General features: G+C 55.0%; 2 protein-coding genes across 5 annotated transcripts; both read left to right on the forward strand.

Moving 5' to 3' along the window:
- Positions 1-1,030: 1,030 nt before the first annotated feature.
- AEN (apoptosis enhancing nuclease) lies at positions 1,031-10,145 on the forward strand. 4 transcript variants are annotated; one of them, XM_038532799.1, is made up of 4 exons: positions 1,031-1,118; positions 5,272-5,876; positions 7,294-7,494; positions 8,020-10,145. In XM_038532799.1, exons 2-4 carry the CDS (start codon positions 5,337-5,339, stop codon positions 8,251-8,253), a joined length of 975 nt encoding a protein of 324 aa, XP_038388727.1. In that variant the 5' UTR covers positions 1,031-1,118; positions 5,272-5,336; the 3' UTR covers positions 8,254-10,145. The 4 variants fall into 4 exon arrangements, with proteins under 4 accessions (XP_038388727.1, XP_038388729.1, XP_038388726.1 ...); XM_038532798.1 differs by lacking the exon at positions 1,031-1,118 and adding an exon at positions 1,656-1,927; XM_038532800.1 differs by lacking the exon at positions 1,031-1,118 and adding an exon at positions 2,021-2,045.
- Positions 10,146-13,398: 3,253 nt separating this feature from the next.
- On the forward strand, positions 13,399-24,428 carry ISG20 (interferon stimulated exonuclease gene 20). The gene is made up of 4 exons (XM_038532802.1): positions 13,399-13,670; positions 13,893-14,144; positions 22,665-22,865; positions 24,191-24,428. Exons 2-4 carry the CDS (start codon positions 13,917-13,919, stop codon positions 24,275-24,277), a joined length of 516 nt encoding a protein of 171 aa, XP_038388730.1. The 5' UTR covers positions 13,399-13,670; positions 13,893-13,916; the 3' UTR covers positions 24,278-24,428.
- Positions 24,429-27,489: the final 3,061 nt, after the last annotated feature.

A 27,489-nucleotide genomic window follows, 5' to 3' on the forward strand; every position in this document is an offset into this window, starting at 1 on the left:
CACCCAGGGATCCCTCTTTCTCCAGATCTAATAATCCATTCCTCCCAGCACTGCAGCCAGAGGGAGCTTCCCCAAATGCAAATGAACCAGCTCTGGATTAAACTCCTCCTAGCTCCCCAAGGCCATCAGAAGTCTGAGTAGAAGGACTTAATCTCTCTAGAGGCCTCGTCTTTTGTCCTGCTTCCCTCAAATCTATATTCCAGTCAGAGGTGGCAGATTCCTGGACACGGGTACCACCGGCCTTCTGGGAACCTTTGCAATGCCCTCTTTTTGCAAGACTGCAAGACAGAGCTAGGAGGAATCAGACTGCTTTGGTAAGGGTCTTTTGTTTGGATCTTAGCGGTTTCCTCTTAATTTCTTCTAATGTCAATTTCCTTAACTGTCAAATAGAAATAATAGTACATATTTCATGGGGTTCTTGTACAGATTATATATGCATATTGCCTGGCACACAGCAGTGCTCACAAAATAAATGTGAACTGTTTATTATTATTTTTAAAGGTTTTATTTATTTATTCACGAGAGACACAGAGAGAGGCAGAGACACAGGCAGAGGGAGAAGCAGGCTCTGTGCAGGGAGCCCGACAGGGGGATGGATCCCAGGACTCTGGGCAGTTGCTCAAACACTGAGCCACCCAGGTGCCCCCACAATCTCTTTAGTGCCCTTCATGTGTATTATTTCACGGAATCCCCACGACACAGAGGAGGGAAGGGCTCTCCATTCCCGTTCCGCAAATGTGGGTGTGTCTCCTGCAAGTCATTCTGCCTTTGGTGGCACGCAGCTCGTAGGAGGCCGCATCCTGGCCCAGGGAGCGCCGTGCAAAAGGGAATGGGACCCGGGAAACAGGAGGCCACGCTCCGCTCCGGTTGCTTTAAAATTTTCCGCGGGTCCCGCCAGCTCCCCGCACAAGCCACGCCCCTTCAGGAGTCCCCGCCCCCTGCGGGCCTGCGCCTATCCGCCGCGAGCCAGGCTCCCGGCCAATCAGCAGCGGCGCTGGGCGGGCGCTGCCGCGCGGCGGGCCAATGGGCGGGCAGCGGAGCGGGGCTTGCCCGGGCATGTGGGAGCTGCGGGCTGCAGGACACCACGTGCGGCCCGGAGGACGCGCGCGGCGCTTCAGGTGCTCCGGGGCGCGGCTGGGGACGGCGGGCCCGGGCTCGGGCTCGGGCCACGGCTCGGGCTCGGCCGGGGCGGGGGGGCGGGGGGTCTGCTGGCGCGGCGCGCCCCCGGCCCTAGGGTCCCGCGCGCGGTGCCCGCTCCCGGCCTGCGCTCGGGGACGCCGGGGCCCGGCCGAGCGGCTCTCGGGGCCCTGCGGCGTGCAGGTCCTGCCCCGGGCGCCTCCCGTGCTCGGGGGCCTGGGGCCTGCGGGGCGGCGCCGGGCGCAGGGGCGCCGGGCACGGGGCTCGGCCTGGCGGGCTCGGCCCTGCGGCCGGCGAGGGACCACCCGAGCCCTCCGTGGCCGAGGCCGGGCCTCCCCGGGGCGCTCTTCGGGGGCCGGGGGGTCGGCGGGGCTCCCGGGCTCTCCTCGCCCTGCCGAGAACTTCGAGCGGCCCCGGGCGTGTGTGTGGCGGGGGGCGGGGATAACCTCCGCGAGCCCGGGTTTTCCAAATCCGGGCAATTACTCGGCCAGGGCTCGGGGGTGGGGTCGCGCGCTCATCAAAATACGAAGGTCGGCTTCTCAGGCCCCGTGGCCCTAAATGGCAGTTGGGATGGCGGGTGTGGGGGGGCAGGCCTGGCACTCGACGTTTGACACGGACGTTCTAACTGCTTTGGGGGAAACCCCAAACCTAGATCCACGCTCGATTTTCATCCACCTCCCATTTTGTGGTCAGGGGGGCGGTGACTTGGTCCCAGGACATCTAGGTTTTAGGGCCAGGGCACCCGGAAGGCAGCCTACAGCCGCCTACTGCCTTCCCCATCTGCCCGCAGGTTGGTAGCTTTTGGGGCCTTGGCTCGGGGGGGCTCCTGCTGGAGTCCTTGCCTTGGGCCACAAACCCCATCACCTGTCACCGCAAGCAAGACCTGCTGGCTGCTGATCCCCAAAGAGGTGGTTCTGGGCTGGGAGGAGATTTGAGTGTGTCCTTACTGAAATAGCCGTGTGATTTGAGCCAAACTTCTCTCCAGTGTTGCTGAACACCCCCCACCCCCACCCCTATGGTGGCCCAGGATGGGCAAGCCGTGTCCTAGATAATTAATTGTTGGTTCTGACATGTCAGCAAGGTCAGGGCATGTAGAAGAGGACTTGCTTTCATCTCTTGAAACACAAGGCCACTATTTCTCAGGGAACTTGATTTCTGGATTCCTGGGAATCTTGAAGGCAGGGTCAGGGAGGCCACCCACCCTGCGCTCCCAGGCTCAGCCCCTGACCTGGGAGAAGGGAAGGGAAAGGGCCCAGTTCTCCCCATTGCCGAGCTGAGGCAAACTGAGCTTCTATGCTTGTCGGTTCTAATCTGTGACTCGTCAAGGTGAGGACGTTGATTATAGTTAGGTGCGCTTTTAAAAGGGAGAAGGCTTCTTGGGGAGTGGATGAGCAAGCCAGAGGGAGGATGAGTCAGGATGGGTCACGGAGCCTCGCCCTGGCCCAGGCATCACCAAGTGGCTCTCCTCCCACGATTCTTAATCTCTGTCCCTGTTCGGATTCTTCTCCAGAGCTCTGTCTATAAGGCAGTAGGGATTTCTTTCTCCATCAATCCCTGGATTCCGCCCAAACTTTCACCACCGTCCAGAAACAGCGGTCTCTCACTGTTCCCTCCATCGGGCTCCTCACCCCCTACCTCCTGGTCAGTTGGTCCACCAGCCCTCTTTGCCCTCTCACAGTGGAGGACCTTTGCCTTCTGGACTTTCAGTGTGTATTTCCTCTGAATGCCTTTCCCGTTCTGTGCTCCTAGCAGACCTTCCTGAAACCTTTCAACATGTCCCTCCACTGGCAGGCGTCACTAACCTGGCATTTGTCTGTCCAGTACTCGGACAGATGAGTCCTTAGTTCATTCACTACCCCCCATCCTGAGCACACCCTGGGAAGAGGCTGGCTGCCTCCTTGCCAGATGAGGAGTTCCCTGAATTCTGTCTGGTTCACCTCCAGCCCTGCTGCTCCCACAGTCTGGCAGGCCCGGCCTCAGCTCCCTTCACACACTTCTGAAGAGGACTTGCTGTATGCCGGGTCCTGGGCTGGCTGTTGGGGAAGAGGCAAAGACACACAGGGCTCTGACCCGGCCTTTGGAGCACTTTGGGGTAGACGCTCTGTAACTGTTGCCTTAAAGTGTAGTAAATGCTTCTCTGGTTGTGCTGTCAGGTGTGCAGGGGTGAATTTCTCTGTTCCCCAGCTAGATTGTAAATGCCTGGGCTCAGGAAGTCAGTGACTTACCTTGGGACTTGGGATTCCCTCAGTTGATCAGTAGCGGCCATTCTGGGGGTAGCAGCTTAGGGGCCTGAGGGTAGGGCCACCAAGGTGTGTGGTAGCCTTCCCAGGGTGGGGACAGAAGGTTAAGTGGTGAAAAGGTGAGAGGGACAGTTCCTCCAGCTGGGACCTGACCTACCTTGTGTTTTATGCCCTAGTGGCATCAGGCTGCTTGGGGAGGGGGGCTCCTCTTCCGACCCTGGCTTCCTTCCTCTTTCAGGCCTTTGCCCCTAACATGGCCACCAGTTCATCTCCTTGTCACCTGGAGGGTTACTGTTTCTTCTTCACAGAGATTTAATTTCTTCCAGCCAGCCTTCCAGAATCATCATCGGGCCAGCTCTGCTTCCCTAGCAATTCTAACCCAGCCCTGCGCACGCCTTGTGCTCTGTTTCTGTCTCTGCAGTGAGACTAATTATTTTCGAGGCCAGGATCTGCCTATGTTACTCTCTGCTCAGCAACTGGCACAGCTGGGACCCAAGGGAGCCTTAGGGTGGAACAACCCTTAGGGATAGAGGGTTGTTCCAGCAGGGCTCCCTGGAGGATGTAGAAAGGTTAGGAGGTATGTAAGTGGGAAGACAGGTAAGGGGAAAGCCTGTGGGTTGGGAGGGCAGTGAGTCCTGGCCGAGGCAGCTTTGGCCTGGGAAGAGCTGGTGACCAGTCAGGAGGAGAGCTTTAACTGCTCTGGGGAGAAGGGAGCAGGTAGTTACTGAGCCCCTACTGTATACAATGGATGCAGAGTGAGCACACGTGTATTGTGTCCTCCCATCTTCATTAGGACAGGTTGTAGTAGGGCCATTTCTCAAGCAAGGAACCTGAAGCTCAGCTCAGGTAACTTCTAAACAGCTGAGTTAAACCCTGCTCTGCCTTCTTGAAAGTCCTGGTTTTCTGGCCTGTTAAAAATGTACCAGGTGACTTAGCAAGTGAGTGAAGCTGTCCAAGCATGGTCCCTCGCTCTTGGGCACCTGCTGGCCTTGTTGCATGGGATTTGCAAACCCACATGAACTTCAGAAATCCCCAGTGTCCAGTAATGGAGGGACCTGCGGACCCTGCCTTTTCTGTTTCCCTTTTTGTGTGTTGAGCCAGCTTACGAGCATACCCCTGCCTTTAGTCTCTGGTGACTTAGCAAAATGCCTAGCTATCAAAAACTGTTTTAGATGCTGTTGTGATTAGTGAGGTAGAAAGTCATTTAATGAATTACCTTATTTTGGTTGACAGATACCGAAAATGCAACTATGGTGAGCCTCTTGTGAATTTTTTTTCTCTAGTTTCTGCTGAGGATGAGGGCCTGTGCTTTCACAAAGGATTCTTTTGGTTTTTGGTTTTTGGTTTTTTTAAAACTGGGATTAGATTGTGTGGCCAGCTCAGTTGGAAGAGTATGCGACTCTTGGTCTTGGGGTCATGAGTTTGAGCCTCACATTGGGTGTAGAGATAACTTAAATTTAAAAAATTTAAAAATGAGATTTGCGTGTGTATGTGTGTATGCATACACACGGTGTTTCTGTAACTTTTCTTTTCCCATATCTATACCTCTCTAAAGCTTGTTGATGCTCCTGAAGGTGTGCTCTGGCTTGAAGGTTGAGACCCTGGATGCTGGGTTCGCATCAACTCTTGTCTTTCTCACCTGTGAGATGAGAACGATCATACTTGTTCAGGTTGTTGGGAGTATTTAGTGATTCTATGTAAAGTACTTGGGATAGTGATTCACAGGGGAGCTTGACTCAGTGCAGTGATTATTTGAAAGGTCCTGGGCTCAGTCTGGGAGCCTGAGACAAAGTACAGGGCTCGTGGGCAGTGGGCAGTGGAGCCCTGCAGGCGGGGGCAGGGCTGGCCCTGCACACTTCTCACCCAGCCTCTCTGCCCTGTGTTGTCTCTGCAGAGCGCCGCCCCGCTGGCAGATCACCCCACCAGGCCACGCCTGCCCCGAGGTGTGAGCTGATTGGGATGGTACCCCGGGAAGGCCCAGAGTCTGCCCAGTGCCCGTGCCCTTCCCTGGCTAGCCTGAATACCAAGGATGTGCTTCGGAGAAAACACAAGCGGAAGAGTCGACAGCACCAGCGATTCATGGCCCGGAAAGCCCTTCTGCAGGAGCAGGGGCTGCTGAGCATGCCCCCCAAGCTGGGACCCTCCCCGCTGCCCATGCCATCAGAGGCACTGCCGGGCACTGAAGCCACCAGCAGTGGGATGCAGCGTCTGAGGAATGAACCTGGAGGTGCCTCGTGGAGCAGAAAGCCTACCCCCCGGGAATCCGCAGGGCCCCGGCCCAGCAAATGTGTGGCCATCGACTGTGAGATGGTGGGCACAGGACCCCGAGGGCGGGTGAGTGAGCTGGCCCGCTGCTCTGTAGTGAGTTACCATGGCGATGTCCTCTATGACAAGTACATTCGGCCTGAGATGCCCATCGTGGACTACCGCACTCGCTGGAGTGGTGTCACTCGGCAGCACATGCGCAAGGCCATCCCCTTCCAGGTGGCCCAGAAAGAGGTGAGGACATAGGTGAGGACATGTGTGGATGGGGGATGGCCAGGGAAGGGCAGCCCTGGGTTTGAGTCACCACTCAGCTGCTGGAAACGAGTTTGGGAAAGTTACTTAACCTCTGTGTAACGTGTGGCTTCCTTCTCCATAAACAAGGGTGCATAAAATCTGGACCCACCTCCATGGGAGGGTTGCTGGGTAGTCTTTGGGATAATGTTTGTGGAAAGACCGCCACTTGGAAGATGTGAAAGGCTCACAAGTTACATTTTCTTTTCGGTTGTAAAAGTATGATGTATCTATTTAGAATTTGCAAGGCCCACAGTCCTGTCATCTTCAGGCATCAGCGTTTCCATATTTTTTTAGTTATCCGGAGCTTTGAAAAAGATCAATTAGTGATTGGGATCGCACTAATGTGCTAGGAGTTCCCAAACGTATTTGACCATAGGAAGCACCTAAAGCACTGTTAAATCTTGAATCTTTGTCCCCAGATCCTTCCATGGAGATTCTCATGGGCTTGGGGATGGCTTTGAAAAATCATCATGCTGTGCAAACGTGCACATGACCTCCCTGGGGCCTGAGAAGGATGGAAGGCAGGGAAGAGAGGCATGCACTATGCACGTGGTGAGCGCTGAGCCAGAGACCAAAGGTTTCAGAGGTGGGAAGCGGAGTCCTGTATGGCCCCTTGTCCAGGGGCAGGATCCTGAGGAGACAGGCCATGTTGGCTAATGCTAACAAAAGCTGCTGTTAATGGGCTTATCTCTAGTGCCAGGCACAGTTCTGTGGACGTCATCCAGTGGGTCTTTATCCGTCGCCTCCTATGTACTGAGCTTTCATCGAGCATCACTAGTCAAGTCAAACACCGTCCCTGCTGTTTACACTGAGCTAACATGGGGGCAGGTGGATAGACTGTGCCAGACCTAGAGGTGTCCTTAGAAAACGTGATGAATCCACTCCACCACCATGGGAGAGAACAGCCCGGGTCCTGATGTGGCTGGGCCAGTCATGTGGGAGGCCTCCTGGCATGGAAGCCGAGGCGCCCCGAGAGGACTTGGCACAAGGTTGAGTGGGGTGGGGGAGTGCAGGGAAGTCTTCCAGTCTGAGCAGAGAGCCTGTGCCAGTAGAACAGAGTTGCTTGTATTGATCAACTAGAAGACTTCTTCCAGGAGCTACTTCTTAAAATGCTCAGACCCACCCCGGGGAGACAGCACTCTTACTTGTTCGAGAGCCTAAGTGTGCCCCGGGTCATAGTGAGTCGAAGGCCCAGGACTCAGACATGAGGCTGCGTGGCTGACCATGGAGCTCGTGGGTGCCCTCTCCACACTGCCCCCCCCCCCCTTTGGAGGGATCTGTGTGCCAGTGGCCAGGGTGGCAGCACATGTCTCGTGCCAGCTTGACAGCAGGGTCTTCCTCCCTCCTTCACTCATAGATCCTCAAGCTCCTGAAGGGCAAGGTGGTGGTGGGGCATGCGCTCCACAATGACTTCCAGGCCCTCAAGTACGTGCACCCTCGGAGCCAGACCCGGGATACCACTTACGTGCCCAACCTCCTCCACCAGCCTGGCCTCCACACCCGCACCCGGGTGTCTCTTAAGGACCTGGCCCTGCAGCTGCTCCACAAGAAGATCCAGGTGCGTGGGACGGGAGAAGGGGCCATGGGGTGTGCCTTCGGGCTTCCAGTCATTCCACCTTCCCCAGTCCCCGGGACCAGGGCGCTAAGTATGATGTCCCACACGTAGAGGCAGCCCTGGGTGTTTTCTCCACCATCCCTATTGTGACAGCCAACCACGTTCTTGCAGGCTGGGCTCTTGCAGACCTGTCCTCCACCCGGTCCCTGGCTCTGTCCCTGCCCTTCATGGAGAATCCACAAGGCGGAGCCTTTCCCAGGGGCAGCCAGTAACTCTCGCTCCCACTGTCCTTCTCATTATTCCGTCCGCTCTTCAAGCCTCTGAAGTCAGTTATACCACGGGTTATGTTTGAGTTGGGGACGCAGGGTCAGAGAGGATAGGTGGGGTACGGGATGTCTGAGATTGCTGTGCTCTCCTGAGCAGCACCCATGCCCTGCCCCCGTCCCGAGCCATACACAGCTGTTCCGAGAGTTCTGGGCCTGCACCAGATCCAGAATGGCGGGCAGTGATGAGGGCTCTTGTCTGCAGGCTGGCCAGCACGGGCACTCATCAGTGGAAGATGCCACGACAGCCATGGAGCTCTATCGGCTGGTGGAGGTGCAGTGGGAGCAGCAGCAGGCCAGCAGCCTGCCGCCCCGCCCGGAGGACCGAGAGCCTGACAGCAGCACGGACATGGAGCAGTACATGGAGGACCAGTACTGGCCAGAGGACCTGGCCCAGGGCACCCACGGAGAAACGGAGGCACAGGACAGAAGGGAGTGAGGCAGGAGAGCCCTGGGCAATTCATCCTGGGCAGGGCAGGGTGCAGCTAGCCTGTTGCCAGGGTCCGGGGAGTTGGGATCATCTATCCTTTTGGCTCCCTCTGCCCAGGGCTCTTGTGGGCACTTCCCCCCCATGGTTTGCTAATGGCACTTTATAGGCACTGTGAAAATGTCAGGTGGGTGAGCTATGGGGACCGAGCCAGAGGAGGGAGTGTGCCAGCAGACCATCCTAGCTGTCACTGCCCCCCCCCCCCCCCCCCCCGGTGTGCTGTCTCAGAGGGTGAGGTCTCCTCGTGGGGTGTTAGCTCAGCTCAGTGACCTGGGGTAAGGCCCTTTTCTCTTACTGCCCTCTGCATCTTCCTCCGCGGGCATTGTTAGGTTCACAGTGAACATGTCCTGAATCTATAGAGTGAAAGCCCCTCTAAGGGACATTCCTGCCTTTCTCAGATTTGCAGCTCTGGCCGTAGCCGTAGTAGGAACTCAGTGCTAGGCTGTGATGGGATAGCAGAGCCCGCAGGCCCAAGGGGAGCTGGCACCAGGCATCACCAGGCACTCTTCTGAGAGTGGGGAAAGCAGCTCTGTGTTGATGTTGGGTGGAGACTGTGGCATATTAATTTTGACCTAACTCGGGCATTCCTCATGCCCACAGTGCTGGGCTCTCTTAAGTACAAGCCTGAGAAACAAGACAGCAGTTTGAATTCTGGGACCTCTGTGCAGAGCTACCACCAAGGGACCTTTATTTATTAAGAGTAAAGCCAGGGCAGCCCGGGTGGCCCAGCGATTTAGTGCCGCCTTCAGACCGGGGTGTGATCCTGGAGACCTGGGGTCAAGTCCTGCTTGGGCTCCCGGCATGGAGCCTGCTTCTCCCTCTGCCTGTGTCTCTGCCTCTCTCTCTCTCTCTCTCTGTGCCTGTCATGAATAATTTAATTTTAAAAATCTTAAAAAAAAAAAGAAAAAAAGTAAGGCTGCCAGTGTGCAGGGGGCAGAGTGCATGTCCATGGGGCTAGGGCCAGGGAGTGTGTCCACTCCCGGGCTGGTGTCCCCTCAGGCTCTTTGATCCATAGTCATCACGGTTATTGGGATAACCGTCGGGATCTCCTATGCCACCCCTCTTTCATTGATTCACAAGGGCCCATTTGGGGTATTGAGGTTAGCCAAGACCTCAGGTCCACACGGACTTGTGAGCCCCATCCTTGCTTGCCACTTAATAGCTTTGCGACCTTGAGCAAGTATGTGACCTCACTCTTGAGCCTGTTTCCTCCTCTGTAAAATGAGGATGATGCTACAGCCCACCTCCCTGGGTTGTCATGGGGATCAGGTACCAGTGCCTGGCACGCAGCAAGCTGAGGTCATTGTGACCTGCTCTGTTTTCTTTAAGGCTGGTCGCGGCCTCTTCTGAATAACACCTGAGCCAGCCTCCTGGGATGGAGTGGCTCTGTCTGCAACAGGGCTGTCCTTGCTTGGCTGTTCCAACCGGGGCAGTCTAAGGACCCAGCGTGGAGGTGTGACCTGTGTCTGCTCAAGCATCCCTCTGCATGCGGGAAATAACAATGGTTTTTATGTCAGCCTGACCCAAGCAACAGGGCCAGGAACTCAGACACTACTGAAACCACACTACTTCCAGCTTGTCTGTCAGCTCCCTCCCAGGCTGCAGAGCAGGGACCTGGCTGAGGCATTGACCTCTGCTGGCCTGGTTCCAGGGCTTTGTTCTGGAGTCCTTAAACATCTGTCTGTAGCTGGCGCCAAACTGCCAGCCAGGCTGTAGTAGTTTCGATTCTTTGGGCTGTGAGTTGAAAAAGATGGAGTTATTACCGGTAGGGAAATGTACTGGGTTTAAAATCAGCTTTGTTATAAAACCATTTGTTCTGGAATAAAACTCAGATGGGATGCCTAGATGGCTCAGTGGTTGAGTGCCTGCCTTCCCCCCACCCAGGGTGAGATCCTGGAGTTCCAGGATTGAGTCCTATATCAGGCTCTGGGAATGGAGCCTGCTTCTCCCTCTTCTCTGCCTCTCTATCTCTCTGTCTCTCATGAATAAATAAATAAGTAATTTTTAAAAATAAAAAAATAAGACTCAATTAGAAAAGCGAGTGAAGTGGTCTTTTCTGAATTCTCAGGCTGGAGTGGGAGGGTGGCTTGGTGGAGGGATTGAGGGGTGCTGGGGCACTGAGTCTTGCTGGGTGCTTTGGCCTTTGAGGTGGGGGCTTTCAAGATAATGCTTTGGGATGTGACAACATTCTAGAGCTACAGAATTTATGTAGTTTATTTTTAAAAATTTTATAACTGCCCTATTGCAGAGCACAAAGTTTGTTTCTCCTGAAGCTGTTACTTTTCAAGAAGATGTTTAGTTCTAATTGTGATAAAACACACGTAACATACAGGTTTCCATCTTAACCCTTTCTAAGGGTACAGCTCAGTGATGGTAAGTATATTTCCATTGTACAGCCAATCTGTATGACAGAAATTTTCATCTTGCAAAACTAAAACTGCTCATTAAACACACTCCCCACACCCTCCTCCCTCCAGCCCCTGGCCACCACCATTCTACTTTCTGTTTCTATGAATTTGACTACCCCATGTAAGTAGAATCAAATAGTATTTGTCTTTGTGATGAGCTTATTTTGCTTAACATATGGTCCTCAAAGTTCATTCATGTTTAATATGTTAGAATTTCCTTCCCTTTTAAGACTGAATAATCATTTGGATGTATAGACCATATTTTGTTGGTCTGGTCAGTCCTCAACACTTGGGTTACTTCCCCCGCTTGTTTGAGAATAACACTGAAGGTAGGTGTGCGGTACCTTTGGAACTCCGCTTTTGGTTACCTTGGGTGTATACCCAGAAGTAAGATTGTTGGATCATACGGTGGTTCTGTTTGAAGTTTTTGAGGAACTGCCATACTGTGTTCCACAGTGGCTGCACCAATTTGCAGTCCCACCAACAGCCATGAGCTTACCCATTTCTCCACATTGTCACCCACACTTGTTATTTTGGGGTTTTTTTGTGTGCTTTTTTTTTTTTCAGGGGAGGGTCAGTATCCTAGTGGGTGTAGATACCTACGTCATTTTGGTTTTAATTTGCATTTCTCTAATGATTAGAGATTTTGAACATCTTTTTGCACGTTTATTGATATATAGTTCATTTTTCACTTTTTTTCTTTTTAAAAAGCAATTCCATTGTGATTTTACATGAACCACATGAAATTGCTGACATTTGACTGAAACACTTCTACCTCTCACAGAATTGAGAAATTCACATCTGTGCATTTTTGAGCACATGCACAGCTGAGACATGGTTGAATAGGAATTCAAAGGTCAAGGTGCTGGTAGGGATCGGTGCCTGACTCAGTTATGAATCACCCACTTGGCCTGTGCCCTGTGCTTGGTGCCACAAGGTGGCAGCCTCTGTACCTTGTATAGTCACAGGTGGGCCAACTGAAAGAGGGTGTGTCTTGTAAGGGCTGAGAGGTTTGCCCTGAGTGACTGACTTTCCTGCTGTCACCTGACCTGAGATTTGCAGGCTTGGTCTGGCCAATGGATGACACCAGGTAAACTGGAGAAGCATCCCCTCTGGGACCTCCTCCCCCTGGCTGGGGTCAGGGATTCCTCTCCTAGGCTTTCACAAGTGTCTGTATCTAACCTCAGAGCTCACAGTACCTGGGAAAAAAAATTCAACATGACCCAGGCATGGAAACTTCCAGGTTCTTGGAAACTGCATGGGCGTTGAAGTTTGCTTTTTTTTTTTTTTTGGACAACTGGAAATCACAGTGCAAGAGATTAGATTTGGAGAAAATAAATCTGTTGGGATTTGAAGGACAGCATGGAGGCAGGAAGACCTGGGAGCTGATGGACAGGTAGGGACTGAGCAAAGGGGAAATGCAGGGTCAGTGACCACGGAGTGGGCTCTGGACGCTGGGACAAAGAGGAGGAGACCTGAGGAACCAGCAGGGTGAAGGGGTGAGGTGCACCGGGTCCTATGGGGTTGTAGAAGCAGAAACCCCACCACTGGATCTTTAGGGGGTTACTTTTTCAATGCACATTGATGTAAAGTGACATGTTTTGCTTCATTCTCTCCCTAAATCAGGGTGATGATCCTTTGTGCATTTGAGAAACAAAAAAGTCCCCAGTCTGAATTCAACCAAAAGTTGCTCAATCAGGATGGGAACCAAAAATAATTTCATACTTCAAATTCGAGCCAATTCAATGGCGAACTTGAGCAATACCTTATTATTCAGACATATTTCAATACTTCGTTTTATTTTTGAGGTCTGTTACAGTCAGACATCACTGGGTGAAAATACCAGGGGCCTGGGGAAATTCCTTTCCAAGCCACAAATCTTGATGGCATCTGGGAGCAATCAGATCCCACTGCTCAAAGCTTACTCCTTGGGAATCTGGAGTAGGAGGCAAGAGTCTTGCTGCAGCATATGATGACGACTTCCTCTCAACTCAGTGGGCCACAGAGAGCCATAGAGGATTCTTGAGTAAGAGCATGGCAGGATCAAACCCAATTTTGAGGAGACTAGAATAGGGAAGGGGTGCTGTGGAGGATAGCTGATGGTGAGGAAAGATTTCAATTTCTGCCTTTTCCTCACTGAAAGCTGGTTCTGGTTTTGTCCCAGCCATAACTCATTCATCTAGTCAATAAGTATTGAATGCTGTCTACGTGTCAGGCACTGCTGTAAGAGGTCAGAGTTCGAGCCTGGGAGCTGGGTGTAGTCCCCAGGAAGTATGGCCAGGCTGGTGGGGCTACTTCCAGGCTTTCTTTCCTTGTCCTCCAAGAGTGTTAGCCCAGCTGGAAGCAGAGCCCGTTGAGGGCAGGCAGATGGTTGTTTCTGAAGCACCCCCAAAGCTCTGGAGACTCTAGGGGCTCCCTCTCAGCCTTCCTGGGTGGGGGTTGGGGCTAGCCCCAGGCTCAATGTCCCAAGAGCCAGCTCTCCCTTGCCCCCATAAGAGACCTCACTGAGTGTCAGGTGGGAAGTTGTGGGACATTCTGTGGCCTCCGGTGCCGGGGATGTTTATTCTCCCAGCAGATGGAGGGTGAGAAAGGGAAGGAAAGGTGTGGCCACCCACCCCATTCTCATCAGCCGCGTCATCTGAGATGGGGAGGGCTCCAAGCACCCAGGTAGGGGCAGGGGCAACGGTCAGATGGGTGGACGCGGAGCCTGCCTCCCGGGTCGGTGGTGACTCGGGTCACCGGGCTTCCCACCTGCCGGCAGCGCAAGGAGCTGGAGCAGCGCAGCCCACGTGCCCAGCCTCCCGCCTCTGACTTCGCCTGATAACAAACCAGAAACTGAACTGGGCCTGGGATTCCCGGCGTGAGGTCAGAGATGAGTCACCGCCCGGGGCCACTGCAGTAGCTAAGAGGCGTCGCCAGAGGGGCAGACGCGAGCAGAGGGCGCGGGCAGCCAGCAGGCAGGTGAGTGGGAGCCGCGGTGGTGGCCAGGGGAGGATGTGACAGGGGCCCGCGGGCTCCCCAGGCCCTGGGGCCGCGGGGCTCAGGAAGCGGGCGGGCGGCAGGAAGCCAGCTGTGCCTGCCTCCAGGCAGTGCTCCTGACAGGCAGGGCACTGGGTAGAGGCTGCCGGGTGGTGGCCCGAGTGGGCCCTGAGTGATGCTCCCGCCCCCGCCTGCCCTCTCCAGTGTGTCTCAGGGTCCTGATGAGACATGGCAAGTGGCACCGACGTGGTGGCCATTGACTGTGAGATGGTGGGCGTGGGGCCCAGTCGGAAGAGCGGCTTGGCCCGCTGCAGCCTCGTGGACCTCCACGGCACCGTGCTCTACGACAAGTTCATCCGGCCCGAGGGGGAGATCACTGACTACAGGACCCAGGTCAGCGGGATCACGCCTCGGCACATGGAGCAGGCCACGCCGTTCGCCGTGGCCAGGCTGGAGGTAAGTGGAGGGCTGTCTGCCAGCCAGGCTGGGCGGCGGGGAGGCTGCGGACCCCTGCGTGTCTGCACACACATGCACGCACATGCACACTTCCCGGGCACCTTCCCTAGGCGCCAGATCTGTGACCCATGACCCCAGCCACGACAGATCCCCTCCACCTCTGCGTGAAGGAGCACTCGGGCTTCGAGAACCCTATCAGGGTCTCCTTCAGATCCGAGAAGGCCTCCTGCCCTCAGACAGTCTTAGACTCACATCTGGGAGCAGCGTTCAGGGCGTCCGGTCCACCTTCCTGGGCTGCTCATGGGGAAACTGGGTTCTGCTTGATGTTCCCATGGGGGGATTCCTTCTCTACCCTGGGTTGGCCCCAGCAAGGAAATGAGGAAATGTGGTCTCACTGGCTGGGCCCTTGGCGGGGGCTCCCGGTCTTGGAAAATAGGCTGGAGTCCCTGGGCTGAGGGGAAGAGCTTGCACTCACACCCACCATGGACCTTCCGTCAGTTTGAGGTCGGTATGCGGCCCCAAGATCTCCCACCATCTTGCCTCACCTTGTGATAACTTTTTCAGGTCCCAGTTTCTGTTTCTATTTCTCTGAGTCACTAGATGGAAAGTAAACTCAACCCGTCTTGCACTAGCTTGAGTCACTTCTGGGAAGGTTTAGAAGGGCGAGTCAGCGCATTGGTTTCTAGGCTTGGGGGAAGTCCCAGAGGAACGCCGACTGGGGCTGGTCCCCACTGCACGCCCCACACGTGTGCCAGGCTCCACACTCGGGATAAACATCAAACATAACAATAGCTCCCGTTTCCTGAGCAATGGCCGGACCTCCTTCACGCCTCATGGGACAGCCCTCCAGGATGGTTTTCAGGAGCTGTAAACTCAGAGTTAGAGGGCCAGTCTTGAACCCTGGCTGCTGACATAGCAGCTCAGTTACCCTGGGCGAGTTCCTTGGGCAGCCTCTCCGTGTACCCAGCTTCCTGCACCTGTAAAAGATTACTGGGTATAATAATAGCAGCGACTTCATAGGATTGTTGTGAGGATTGAGAACGTGCCTAGAGAGAGTGCCTGTGTAAGGACTCCAGAAACGTCAGCTGATACGATCGTCTGTTATCCCCATATTAGAGATGTGGAAACTGAGACCCCCTTGAACCAAGTGTATTGGTTTGCTAGGGCCACCGCAGCAAAGTACCATGGCCTGGGGCCTCAAACAACAGAAATGTATTGTCCCATCATCCTGGAGGGTGGAAGTCAGAGCTCAAGGTGTAAGCAGGGTTGCTTCCTTCTGAGGCCCTGCGGGAGAATCCATGCTGCGTCTCTCTCCCAGCTTCTGGGGGCTGGCTGGCAGTCTTCTGTTTCTTGGCTTGTAGAAGCATCACCCCAATCTCTGCCTTCAGTCCGTGTGGTGTTCTCCTGGTGTGCACATTCTGTGGCCCCCTCTTGCCCATTTATAAGGACACCGATCATATTGTATCAGGGTCCACCCTGATGGCCTCTGCTGATTACATCTGCAATGACCCTATTTCCAAATAAGTCACATTTTCAGGGACTGGGAGTGAGGATTTCAACATATGAATGGAGGTGGCAGAGGGCAGGGAGGGTGGGAGGACACAATTCAACCCATTAACACTAAGTGACTCCCAAAGGTCCAGATAACTAGAGGGGTCAGGACTCAGAAGTCAGGCTCATGCCTCAAGGGCTGTGTGTCCAGTAGGGGGCTGCCAAGCTGCATGTGGCTATGAGCCCCCAAAAGTGGCTGGTCTGAACCGTGATGTGCTGTAAGTATAAAATGTGCATGGGATTTCAGAGATTTGTTTTGCTTTGCTTGTTTGTTTTATTTATTCATGAGAGACACAGAGAGAGGCAGAGAGATAGGCAGAGGGAGAAGCAGGCTCCCTGCAGGGAGCACGATGTGGGACTCGATCCCAGGACCTGAGCCGAAGGCAGACGCTCAACCACTGAGCCACCCAGACGTCCCAATTTCAGAGATTTGTATCAAAAAATTCATAAGAGGTCTCAATAATCTTTTATATCAATTACATGTTACAATTATAGTATTTGACAATATTAGGTTAAATAAAACATTCAAACTAATTTCACCTATTTTTACCTTTTTCAATATGGTGATCAGATGATTTAAAATTACATATGTGGCTCACAATATATGTCTACTGGACAATGCTGTTCTATAGGGACTATGAGGAGGCCAGGAGCCCAGAGCCGGGGGTACAGTAATCAGTTAGGGTCTAGAAAGACTCCATGAGACTGGTGGTTTTCGAAGGGGTGGGAGGAGTCCATGTCTGCAACCCAGTGGGCCACAGAGAGCCATGGGAGATCCTTGAGCAAGAGGATAGCAGGATCGAACCCAAGTTTTGAGAAGACTAGAATTGGGCGGGGGGGGGGGGGGTGCTGTGGAGGATAGATGGTAGTGAGGAAAGAAATATCAATAGGGAGTGAGTCAGAGCCCCTGGGGAGCCATCAGCAGGGGCAGAGAATGCTAGGATGGAGGTGGTCAAAGGGGTTGGGTGTTCAGGTGTCAACGGGAGGCCCAGGGACATGGCAGGAGCTCCTCACACTCAGATCCCCACTGAGCAGTCAGCTGGACTACATGTGCCCGTCCTTCCTCCTTGTCTCCGCAGTCCCTCCCCGCCCCCCGTCCCTGGCAGAGTGGCAGGAAGGGCAGGAGAGCCCAGAGCATGCCTTGGAGCCCTGGCCTGGGCACTGGGATGCCTAGGCGCCCATCCAGATTTGGTGCAGAATGCTTTGTATCTCAGGCGGAGGTCGTGCTAGGCCTGATGCTTCAGGTGTGTCACTCGGAGCCCTGCCCCGAGTAGGCACTGAGCAGCCATTCAAAGGGCGAACCAAGAATCTACAGACTGGCCAGACCATTGAACCACATCTGGGGGTTTACATTTCCTGCTCCGTCACTCACTGGTTTGTGTGACCTTTGGCAAGTTATCAAACCTTTCTGAACCTGTTTGTCAGTGACAGGGAGTGCTAATGCCTCCTCCCTGGCCTCATGTACACTGGATTCAGTGATGTGGCCTGTCGCACTAAGCACAGTGCCCGGCCCATGGCTGACGGTCACCAACTGTGCCCGTGGAGGAAGGAGGGCGCACACCCAGATTATACGTCTGAGTCCCCTTTCTGACCTCCCTTGAGAACTGTGGTCTTAGGTCTGGCTCTCCTTTTCTGCCTAACAGCAGGTATGCTGGCCGTCAATCTCTCCTACCCCAGTGGCAGACAGGCTTTCCCCGGCCTGGCTGGGATCACAGCCTCCCCATTCCACTGTTCAAGTATCTCTCGTGGCTCCCTGTTGGCCAAGGTCACCAGCACAATGCTCACGGACCTCCAAACCCTACCGGCCTGCCTTTGCTGCCTTCCCTCACAGCTCAGCCATCATCCAGCCTGTGCTTCTGCCACACCCCTACTCTCCCCCGGCCCCCAACCCTGCCCCTACATCTGACAGCATCCTTGCAGGCCCAGGCCAGAGGAGTCCTTCCTGATGCTTCCCTGCCCTGTCCCCCATCCCCGCCTCCCTGCATGGGGGCCCGCAGTGGGGGCCTCTTGTTTTCCTTGCAGTGGCTCTTGGACTTTAATGCTTGCCTGTCCACACATGGCCTGCCTGGTTCCACGTTCCTCTGATGTATTTTATTCTGCCCCCAGACGGGATGGTATACTTTGTGCACAGAAGGTACCCTGAGAATGTTTGTGGGGTTGCAGTTGAACTGATTTTCACAAAATACAGGAGCTCTGGTAGCTGCGTGGAACAAAACTGCCTCTGGCCTCATGCTGGCCTTTGCTGTCAAGACACAGTGATACACACATAGCTCAGGAAAGGGGGGGAGGTGCAAGCACACAGTCTTTAGACTTGCATGGACGTGGGTCTCTGTCCTCTGGCTTGTTGCTAAACTGCTCTGGGCCCTTCAGTAGGAGCATCTGTGACATGCAGGGTGAAGCAGCTCAGGTGTCTATATCCGGCACCACATCCTGGCACTGTTCTGAGGACTTTCCATGCACCTCTGCCTTTGGTCCCCACAACAACCTTGCCATAGGGCACTGAGATTGTGCACGGGATCCCACCACTCCCTTATTTCTTCTTTACTTTTATTTTTTGTAAAGTGGTTACATTACTTATATATGGAAAGTTACCGCCTGTTATCTTCTGAAACCTCTAGGTCTGACCATCATCTAGAGCCGCAGTTCCCAATGTGAAGTGGTTTTGCTCCCCAAGGGACATTTAGCAATATCTGGAGACATTTATGGTTGTCATAAGTGGGGCAAGGGGCCTGCTACTGACATCCAGTGGGGAGAGTACTGTGATGGTGCTAAACCATCCTATAATGCTCGGGACTGCCCCTGCCCTGGCCACACACACACTGAAGAAGTATCGGCAGTGCTGAAATTGAGAAACTGGTCTATAGAGCCCCACAAATCAGGGTGTCAGTGTGGGAGAGAACCCATGAGGAGACTGAAGTCCAGAGAGGGGCAGCAACTTATTTAAGGACACACAGCAAGCTGTAACACAATTCAGTGTTCAGATATGGGGCTCTCACCTGGTGGTGAATGCTGGTTTTTTGGGTTTTGTTTTTTTCTTTCCTAACAGTAATTTTTAATAGCTTGTAGTTTATTTTTGTAAGTTAATGCTCTTTTAATGTTAACCCAGTATGCCAAATAGCATTTACCCATGACCAGGACCAGGGACCCATAATTACATTTTTAGTTGGCAAACAAACTAGCTGAACCCCATGAAGCTTCTTGGTTTAGGAGGGAAATGCAGACAGAAGGGAGGCCGCAGTAGCCTCCTGCAGCTGTTTCCAATACAGCCGCCTTGCCTGGGCCAAGTGCCCTGTTGGGGCCCTGCCACTGGGCGGGTGTTTCTGGGCCCAGATGAAAGAGGATGACTTCACCATCCAGGATACCCCAAGCATACGCAGCCTTGTGGGATGCGGTCACACGCTGGGTGGGGGCACCTGCAGAGCAGGGCACGGGACAGGAGGGAAGAGGGGACTGGGCCACTCTTAAGGGTGACAGTGGGGCCCGGCCCTCTGGATTTTTAACAAGGGCCCCAGGTGATTTTCCTGATCAGGCTCAGCTGGGGAATACCTGGAAGGAGCGTGGGTATGCAGCAGAAGGACACTACAGGCCCTGCTCCTGCCTGCCATGTGACGTGGGCACATGCCACTCTGCACCCTCCTTTCCTTGTTGGTAAGATGGTGTGATCATCCCGGCCTCACAGGTGCCACATCCTGCTTCAGGAAGGCTTCACTGAGAGCTGACCCGTGCCCAGCACTGTCCTCAGCTCCGACAGTAGTAACGCTGAACTAGAACCAGGTTCTTGGTGGCGGGGGGGGGGGGGGGGGGGTAACCATGACAACTACAAAGACAGTGGCAGGGGCGGGCAGATCCGGACACCTCACTGCAGCTCTCAAGTCACCAGCCGTGTCACCTGGACAAGCCTCTCAACCCCTCTGACCCCCAAGCCCCTCTTCTGTGGCATGGGAATCAGAATACTCTGTGTCAAGAGGTTCCTGGGGGAGGAAAGTCCCTGGCCCATCACTGGCGGGTAGAGCAGACGGGTGAACGTCCCTTCTCTTCCTCACTCAACTCTCTCCAGGAATTTGAGACACTCCCTCCACCCCCCTTCCTGTGCTGTACACACCTGCTTCCCCACGCTGACTCAGGGCAGGTCCCGCCAGCTGGTGCCTTCTCCCTGTCCCCGGGCTCCAGCAGGCCCCCCCACTTCCCTCCCTAGCCCTGCCTCAGAAAGTCAGCAGAGCCCTGGCTGCTGAGGGACCCCTGGAGCCTCAGCTCTCCAGGCCTTGACCTTACAGGTGGGAAAACAGGAGCCTAGACATGGTCTTTAACCTCTCGGAGAGCGCACAGCAAATGCTGGCTGTCTCTCCCTGCCCAGAGCCCAGCATCTTTGGTCTGAAAAGTTGCCAGCATCTCTCTTTCTCTGCCAAATAGTCTTCTCTTTTCCCTGCTTCCTGTTCCTTCTGCTTGTCGACCCCTCGTATTTCATTTGTGTCATCATGGGTCCCATGGGGATTCCCGTAGTGACCTCCCCGCTTGCCTCCTGGGACCTGCGGGCTCAGGAAGTGATGAAGTTCCCAGGAATGTGCCTCACAGTGACTCAATCCTCTTGTGCCTGGGACCTGTGGCTGTCGTGGCTGCCGCTTCTGGGATGGCAGACAGTCCCTCAGGGCTTTGTGTGAACTGGGCCTGAGCCAGCTCCCTGTCGGTCAGGGAAAACAGGCCAGATTGTTCAGGAACTTAAAAGATATCAGCAAAAAAAGGCACATGACCCATGGCCGCCCAGCATGGCCCTGGACCTGGTGCATGCTGCCCTTCCCCCAGGTGCCAGCAGGTGCACTTTTCTCCACACAGAGGACTGGAGCTGCTGCCCAGGGCGTGTACCCTCACCACTCACGTGACCCCTAGATCTGCAGCATCAGCGCCAGCTATAGAAATTCGAAGTTCAGAATCCCCAATTTCTGGGGCTTCTCCAGGTGATGCCTTGGCCCAAGTGGGAGCAGCCCTGGTGTCCGTCCGACAAGCACAGCTTCAGTCCTCAAGCGAGCCTCCCCAGTCCCTAGGCTGACTGTGGGCTCTGTTCAGCAGTGGCCCCGATGAAACCATGGAACACTGTAGGGAGTGACGGGCAGGCTGGTGACATTGCCTGTTGCCTGTAGATGGACAGACCCTGCTACCACCAATGTGATCATGATGTGGCAAGTCACCTTGTGTCTCTGAGCCTTGGCTTCTTCTTCTGTAGAGTGGCCACAGTGATCCTGTGATCGCCAAGGGAGAGCATATAATGCCCCATGTGATGTCCCAGGAGGCCACTAGAAGTAGAAGCAGGGCATGGGAGGGTATTTGCCATGTAAGTAGTCTCCTTGCTCAGGCATAGAAGCTACTGGAGACCCGTCCAAGGGGAGGCCTGAGCCCCAAGCTGCCCCTCCAGCTGGGGCCTGATACAGCTCCCCCCTAGTTCCCTCTCCCATTCTCTCCAATGGCAGCCAAGGTAAAGAAAAAGGAGTGGCCCATGTGGCCTGAGGTAGGAGGTTGTCCACAGGACCACCTTGGAGACGGAGTCAGGAGGGAGGCAAGATGGCAGGCCTGGGCACTTGAGAGGGGACTTTAGGGGTTGCTCCTCAAAGCTCAGCGGCTTGGCTGGCAGAGGCCTGGAGCAGGCCTGCTCTAAGTGTGGCGGTGACAAGCAGCCTGCTGGCTTTGAAGGCTGGCTCTGCCACTAACTCACTAACTAGCTATGTCACGGCCCCGGTTATCTAATGGTGCTTAGCAAATCACCTCTAAACATAGTGCTTTAAACAATGTCAATATTTACTTTGCTCATGCATCTGCAATCTGGACAGGGCTCGGCAGATGGGGCCAGCTGGTCGGCTGAAGCGTCCCGCAGGCCCGGAGCTGGGATCACCGGGAGGTTCGTCAGCCCACCTGGCCAGTGGCTGGCCCTGGGGCCCTCAGGCCCAGCTCTCTACCTCCGTGTGTCTTTCCAGCAGGGTGGCTTCGGGGGACCTGGGAGCTGCTGGGGTGCTGGCCACATAGGCTGACCTATAGTCATTGGAGGCGAGGGGGCTTGAGCTTCATCTTTGGAGAGAGGAGCTGCCAAGGAATCTGAGAACTTGCTTTAAAATCCGCAAATTATTTCACTTTCTCGGTGCTTCGGTTTTTCCCAGCTGCAAAATTTCAATTAAATACAGGCCTCTCTCATCGCTGCCTTGGCTTCCTATGGCTGCTGTAACAACACCATAAACTGAGTGGTCCAAAGCCCCACAGGTGTGTTGAGTTGCGCGGTTCCACAGTTCAAAGTCTGGCACGGGTCTCGGGGCTGGAATCAAGGTGTAGGCAGGGCTGTGTTCCCTTCTGATAGCTCTGTGGGAGAGTGCGCTTCCTGGCCTTACCAATCTGTAGAGCCCCCTTCCTCCCTCTTCAAGACCAGCAGCTGCATGTCAGGTCCTCAGGGCAAACCACTGACCTCCATACAGAAGAGCCGTTGCCATATGTTGGGTGCACGCAGGTGATGGCGGTGATGGCCCTGTTGGGAGGTCCTCTTCAGCCTGAAGCTTGTATGCAACTGTAACTTTCCTCTGCCAAGCAATGGGTTCACAGAGTCTGGGATTAGGGCATGGGCATCTTTCGGAGGTCATTATTCTGCCTGCCACAGTGGGCTTGTTGAAAAGATTAGAGGATATAAAGTATGTGACGTACTTAGGTGAGTGCCTGGCACAGGGGACATGCTTAGTAGGGGCCATAGCTATCACATGGGGAAGCCACTGAAGGAGTCATCAGGACATGCCTTTAGCATGGACCCAAACCATTGAGTGAGAGGAGAGGCCTGGTCCAGTCTTCTCATTTTATAGATGATAGGTTTGAAGCCCAGAGAGGGAGGTCAGATTGCTGAAAGTCACACAGCACGTCGAGGAGGGGCTGTTTCCTGTCAGTAGCCCCAGACCCGTCCGGAGGACCCTGCGTGATGTGTGTGCTGCGTGTCTCCCTGGCCAGATCCTGCAGCTCCTGGAAGGCAAGCTGGTGGTGGGTCACGACCTGAAGCATGACTTCCAGGCCCTGAAAGAGAACATGAGCAACTATGCCATCTATGACACATCCACCGACAGGCTGCTGTGGCGGGAAGCCAACCTACAGAACTGCAGGCGCGTCTCTCTCCGGGTGCTCAGTGAGCGCCTCCTTGGGCGGCGCATCCAGGTGAGCATCCCCCTGACTTCCCACCAGGGTGCCAATGTCTTCCAGTGGTCCAGAACCAACATGCGGCCCCAAAGATGCTCTGTCTCCCCCACAGTCATGAGAGGCTGTATGCTTGCCAGCAAGGAGGGGTCCTGGCTTCAGGCTCCCTGGGCACCAGGCCCCAGGCCAGGACCAGAGTACGGTGGTTTATTCAAGAGGAGACCCTGGGACACACGGTAGAGCGAGGATAAGAGGCAGTGAAGGGAAACCACCCAAGAAAGTTTTCATTTGTTTTTAAACTCAAGCCATAACTTGAGATATGGGGATAACTGAGGTTTAATTCCACTGCGGGCCTCTGGGCAATCCCACAGAGCTCCGATGCATGCAGGGAGCAGAGGTATTGACACACATCCCGTCAGGCATGGCTGCTGCTGCTGCTGCCCATTCCTCAGCACTCGAAGTCTCTGGCAAGCCCCAGGCAAAGGCGCATGGGCACTGGTGCTTGGGAGATCACTGAGGTGGCAGGGCCGAGGGAGGTGGGCCACACCCTAGCAGGAGCAGCTCCACGTGAAGGCCTCCCCTGTCAACAGATATTTATCAACACCTACTCTGGGCCCGGTTGGATGAGATGCTGGATCTCCAGGACTGGGCCCTGTGCTTGAGCAACTCTAGGTTGCAGGGAGGGCAGCCCATTAGCCCAAAGACATGAAGGATATATGGCAGGTTTGCACATGTCCAAAAGGTGAGCCTTAGAAGGGGAGACCTTCCAAGGAGACCTTCCTGAGACCTTGAGGAGAGCAGAGCAGGAGCCCCAGCCTGAGGTGTGAGGCACTGCTTGTCTAGGTGACCCAGAATTGTGTGGGTCTCAGGGAATGGGCCTGAACTGGGGCCCCTCCATCAGCCTGGTGGACACAGGACCAAGGACACAATGGTTAGCATGTGGGTTCACTGAAGTGCTGAGCAAGTGGCACTTTAGAAACATCATTTTGACATATTTTTTTTTATATTTGCCTGGTGCCCTGGAGCTCCCTATGTGTCTGACAGCAAGTCTGCAGCACCCCCTTCCCTGCGCCGGATGATAAGCACCTTGAGGGCATAGCCTGGTTCTCTGGAAGCTGGAAGGTGGATACCTGGCCATGCCTGGGCCTTGTGTCCTAGCTCAGGGGCCAACAGGTAGAAGCCAGGCCTGCTCCCGCCACCTGCTGAGTCCACGGTGTCCGAAGCCTGGGGAGACTTACCCACCTCAGGGCCTTGGAAACCGGGGTGTGAGTAGGGGAAGGCCCTGATCACACGGGGTCTCTGCATTCAGCCCACCCCAATACCCCCCTCTGTACATGTGTCTACAGAACAGCCGCTTTGGGCACAGCTCGGTGGAAGACGCCAAGGCAGCGATGGAGCTTTACCGACTCTCCCGGCGAATTCGAGCCCGCTGAGGGCTGCCCACCTGGTGCTCCAGGACAGGAGCTCCCTTCGGCCCCTTCCACAGGAACTTCCCCATGGTCTTGGCCTCTTCAAGACAACAACTCCCTTGCTTTTGGGAAATGCATATTTTGTGGTAAAATAGCTATTTTTTCTACTCCATCACTGGTTGCTCCTCTTGCCTTTCTCTGAGCTGGATAAGGGTGATGGGCCCCAGTCTGTGTGATGCTTAGAGGACAATGAAGACTGAGCTGGAATGGGGGCCATTTCCTCAATAATGAATTCTGTGCATCCAAGAAGACACTGGAGGGATCTGGGTGGCATGCAACTAAACCCTTGCCTCTGCCTCCTTTTTCCTGTTGCACTGATGCTCAGGGGAGTGACACCTGGCTCAGAGGTCCCTGTGTGCCATCTTGAAATGGGTGCCACGGCACTGGTGAGCTCTGAAGCCAAGGTGTAAACAATGTGGCCTGAGAATTCAGCAAGTCATCCCTCCTCTTGTAAAATGGGGAAGCAAAGCGAGTGGATTTTGAAATCAGAATTAGGTTAGAGTCCTAGTTCTTTTTTTTTTTTAATTTTTTTTTATTCATTTATTTATGATAGTCACAGAGAGAGAGAGAGAGAGGTGCAGAGACACAGGCAGAGGGAGAAGTAGGCTCCATGCACCGGGAGCCCGACGTGGGATTCGATCCCGGGTCTCCAGGATCGCGCCCTGGGCCAAAGGCAGGCACCAAACCGCTGCGCCACCCAGGGATCCCTAGAGTCCTAGTTCTGCCATTTAGTAGCTAGAGTGAGTTACTTAGCCTCTCTATGCCTCAGTGTCTCCATCTGTAAAATGGGGAATTCTAACAGTCCACAGGGTTCTTGTGAGATGTTGCATACAAAGCCCCCAGCACCATGCCTGTCAGAGCTTAGGTACCCAGGAAATGTCAGTAACGGGCAGTTATTGTTTGCATCACTCACTGGTCTAGGAGAACCCCGGGGAGAGCAGCTGCATTCCGACATGGAACCCAGCCCTCTGAAGGAAGGGCATGCACAGCATGTGGGGAGAAGGGTCCACATCAGAGCAGTGACTGCTCGTTAGAAGCAGCTGCAGAGCTGTTATTGTAATAAGTTGCCCAGGTGCCTTGTAACCTGTGTGTGGGGAGGTGGGGGGGGGCAGGTAATTCTGATGCCCAGGACATTTGAATCACCTGAGATGCCTTTTAAGCTACTCCAGGCCCTAAGCACAGTGTTCTCACACTGGAGCATCAACATCACCTGGACAGTCTGGACCCCACCCCCAGAATTTCCAATGTAGCAGGTAGGGGGTGGGGGATAGAGTCCCAGAATCTGCATTTCTCACAAGTTCCCCAATGATTCTGACACTGCTGGTCCAGGACCGCGCTTTGAGACCCACAGCTAAGCATCGGGTGTTGTGATGTACGGCCACAGTTGAGAGTCCCTGGCTTCCAGTCTGAGTACCACCAGGGTAGACACATGCTGCTGGTCCAGCCTTGACCCCTGCCATCTCCCCTGGCTGCCTGCTCATGCAGAGAGGTCCGCATCCCTGAAAACTGTGCCCTAAATAGCCTCACTACATAGACCAGAGACTCAGGGTGAGGTTAAGGACCCAAGGGATTCAAATCCAGGTTCCTCTGACCCCAAACTTGAGAGCTCTTCACTCAGACTGCCTTGTAAAGGCAGCACCTCTCATGTGCCCAGGGACCTCTGGGGAGCCCGGAGTGCTCCGTCCCACGCCTGGGAGAGCGGGGAGGTGCAGCCTGCTCCCCTCACTGTTCTCTCCTGGGTGCGCTGCTGCCCCACCTGCTGTTGGACTTTCTGCGGCCGCCTTGCCTGGCTGAGACTGGCCACCAGGTGGTGCCCTTGGGCCGTCCGTCCGCCAGGGGGCCCCTAAGAACCAGCCCCGGACCCCGGAACACTTAGGCATGAGACGGGAGGGGGGCTGCAGCGGGGACCCTGTAGGCCACCCCACTAACCGCTGAGCTAGAGTGACTTACAGCCCCGGCTCTCAGCCTCCCGGGCCAAAGTCCTTTCCACAGCGGCGACAGGCTGTGGGGTGAGCCAGGATTCCCAGAGATAAGGCCTTCCCCGAGGGAATTAACCCAGCTTCTGGCTTTCAGCGCTGGGGCTTGGGTGCCCCTCCCAGGTGGGCACCAAGGTGAGGGTCAGGACCCCGGGGGTGGGGCGTGTGCTGTGGGCGCCCACCACCTGCAGAGCCAGTACTCGGGTGTGGCAGAGTCACATAGGAGACACAGAGGTTGGTCCCCACGAGAGCACCAGCTTCAGAGTCAGGCTGACTTGGCGGTGTCTCGCCTCCGAGACAGCAGGTGCCCCAGCCGTCCTCGGGCAGAGGAGACGACGGACATGTCATACACGGGGTGCCCGGCACCAGCTGGTGGGCGGTAGGGACCCGTGAATAGCACCCAGCGCTGGTGATCATAACAGAAATAAAGGCCTGCCGTGGGCTGCACCCTGGACTCCTGACCCACCTGGGTCCCAGCATACCTGGGGTTGTTGCCAGCCCGTGTCGGTGTCATTCAACGGGGTCGTGACGCTGGGAAGAGAGGAAGGTGATGTTTGCCGAGCGGCTGCTTTGTGACGAATTCTGCCGTCCGCAGCAGACCCGCTCCCGGAGGCCTAGACGAGCAGCTCAGAGAGCAGACCAGGTGGACACCCAGGAGCCCCGCTCCTGCCCAGGGGCTAGGTTCGGCCCTTGCACGGCTTCTGCCTCAGTCTCCTCATGTGTAAAATGGGAATATTAGCCCCGACTCCCACAGCTCTCAGGGAAGTGACACCGCCCTTCGATCTGCCTTCAGGTGGCATCTCCTTGCCCAGGAAGGCCACCCCTCCTGCTCTCCCACCCTCAGTTCTGGCAAGGGCAGTGGGGCTCCACCCAGGCACACGGGGAGGGAGGAGCCGGGCTTACACCGCCTTGCCTTCTGCTCTCTCTGTCCCGATTGCTTTAGCTGCCCCACTTTGCTCTCCACCGTCAGTTTCCAATCCCCCACCTCCCCAATCCCACCCCGCTTTTCTTCAGACGCACTGCCGCTAGCATTCTCCCCTGGGCCACCATCCTGGACTGGGGGGTCTGGGGGGTGCCCTTCCTCACTTTGTCTCTTCATCTCAGTTCACAGTACACCTGCTCAGGGTGCCCTTCCCAGGCCCTAAATACCCCCAGGGGACTAGCTCTGCTCTAAGGCAGGAAGGCCAGGTGAGGGATTCT

This window comes from Canis lupus, chromosome 3 (genome assembly GCF_011100685.1).
Source record: "Canis lupus familiaris isolate Mischka breed German Shepherd chromosome 3, alternate assembly UU_Cfam_GSD_1.0, whole genome shotgun sequence".
NCBI lineage: Eukaryota > Metazoa > Chordata > Mammalia > Carnivora > Canidae > Canis > Canis lupus.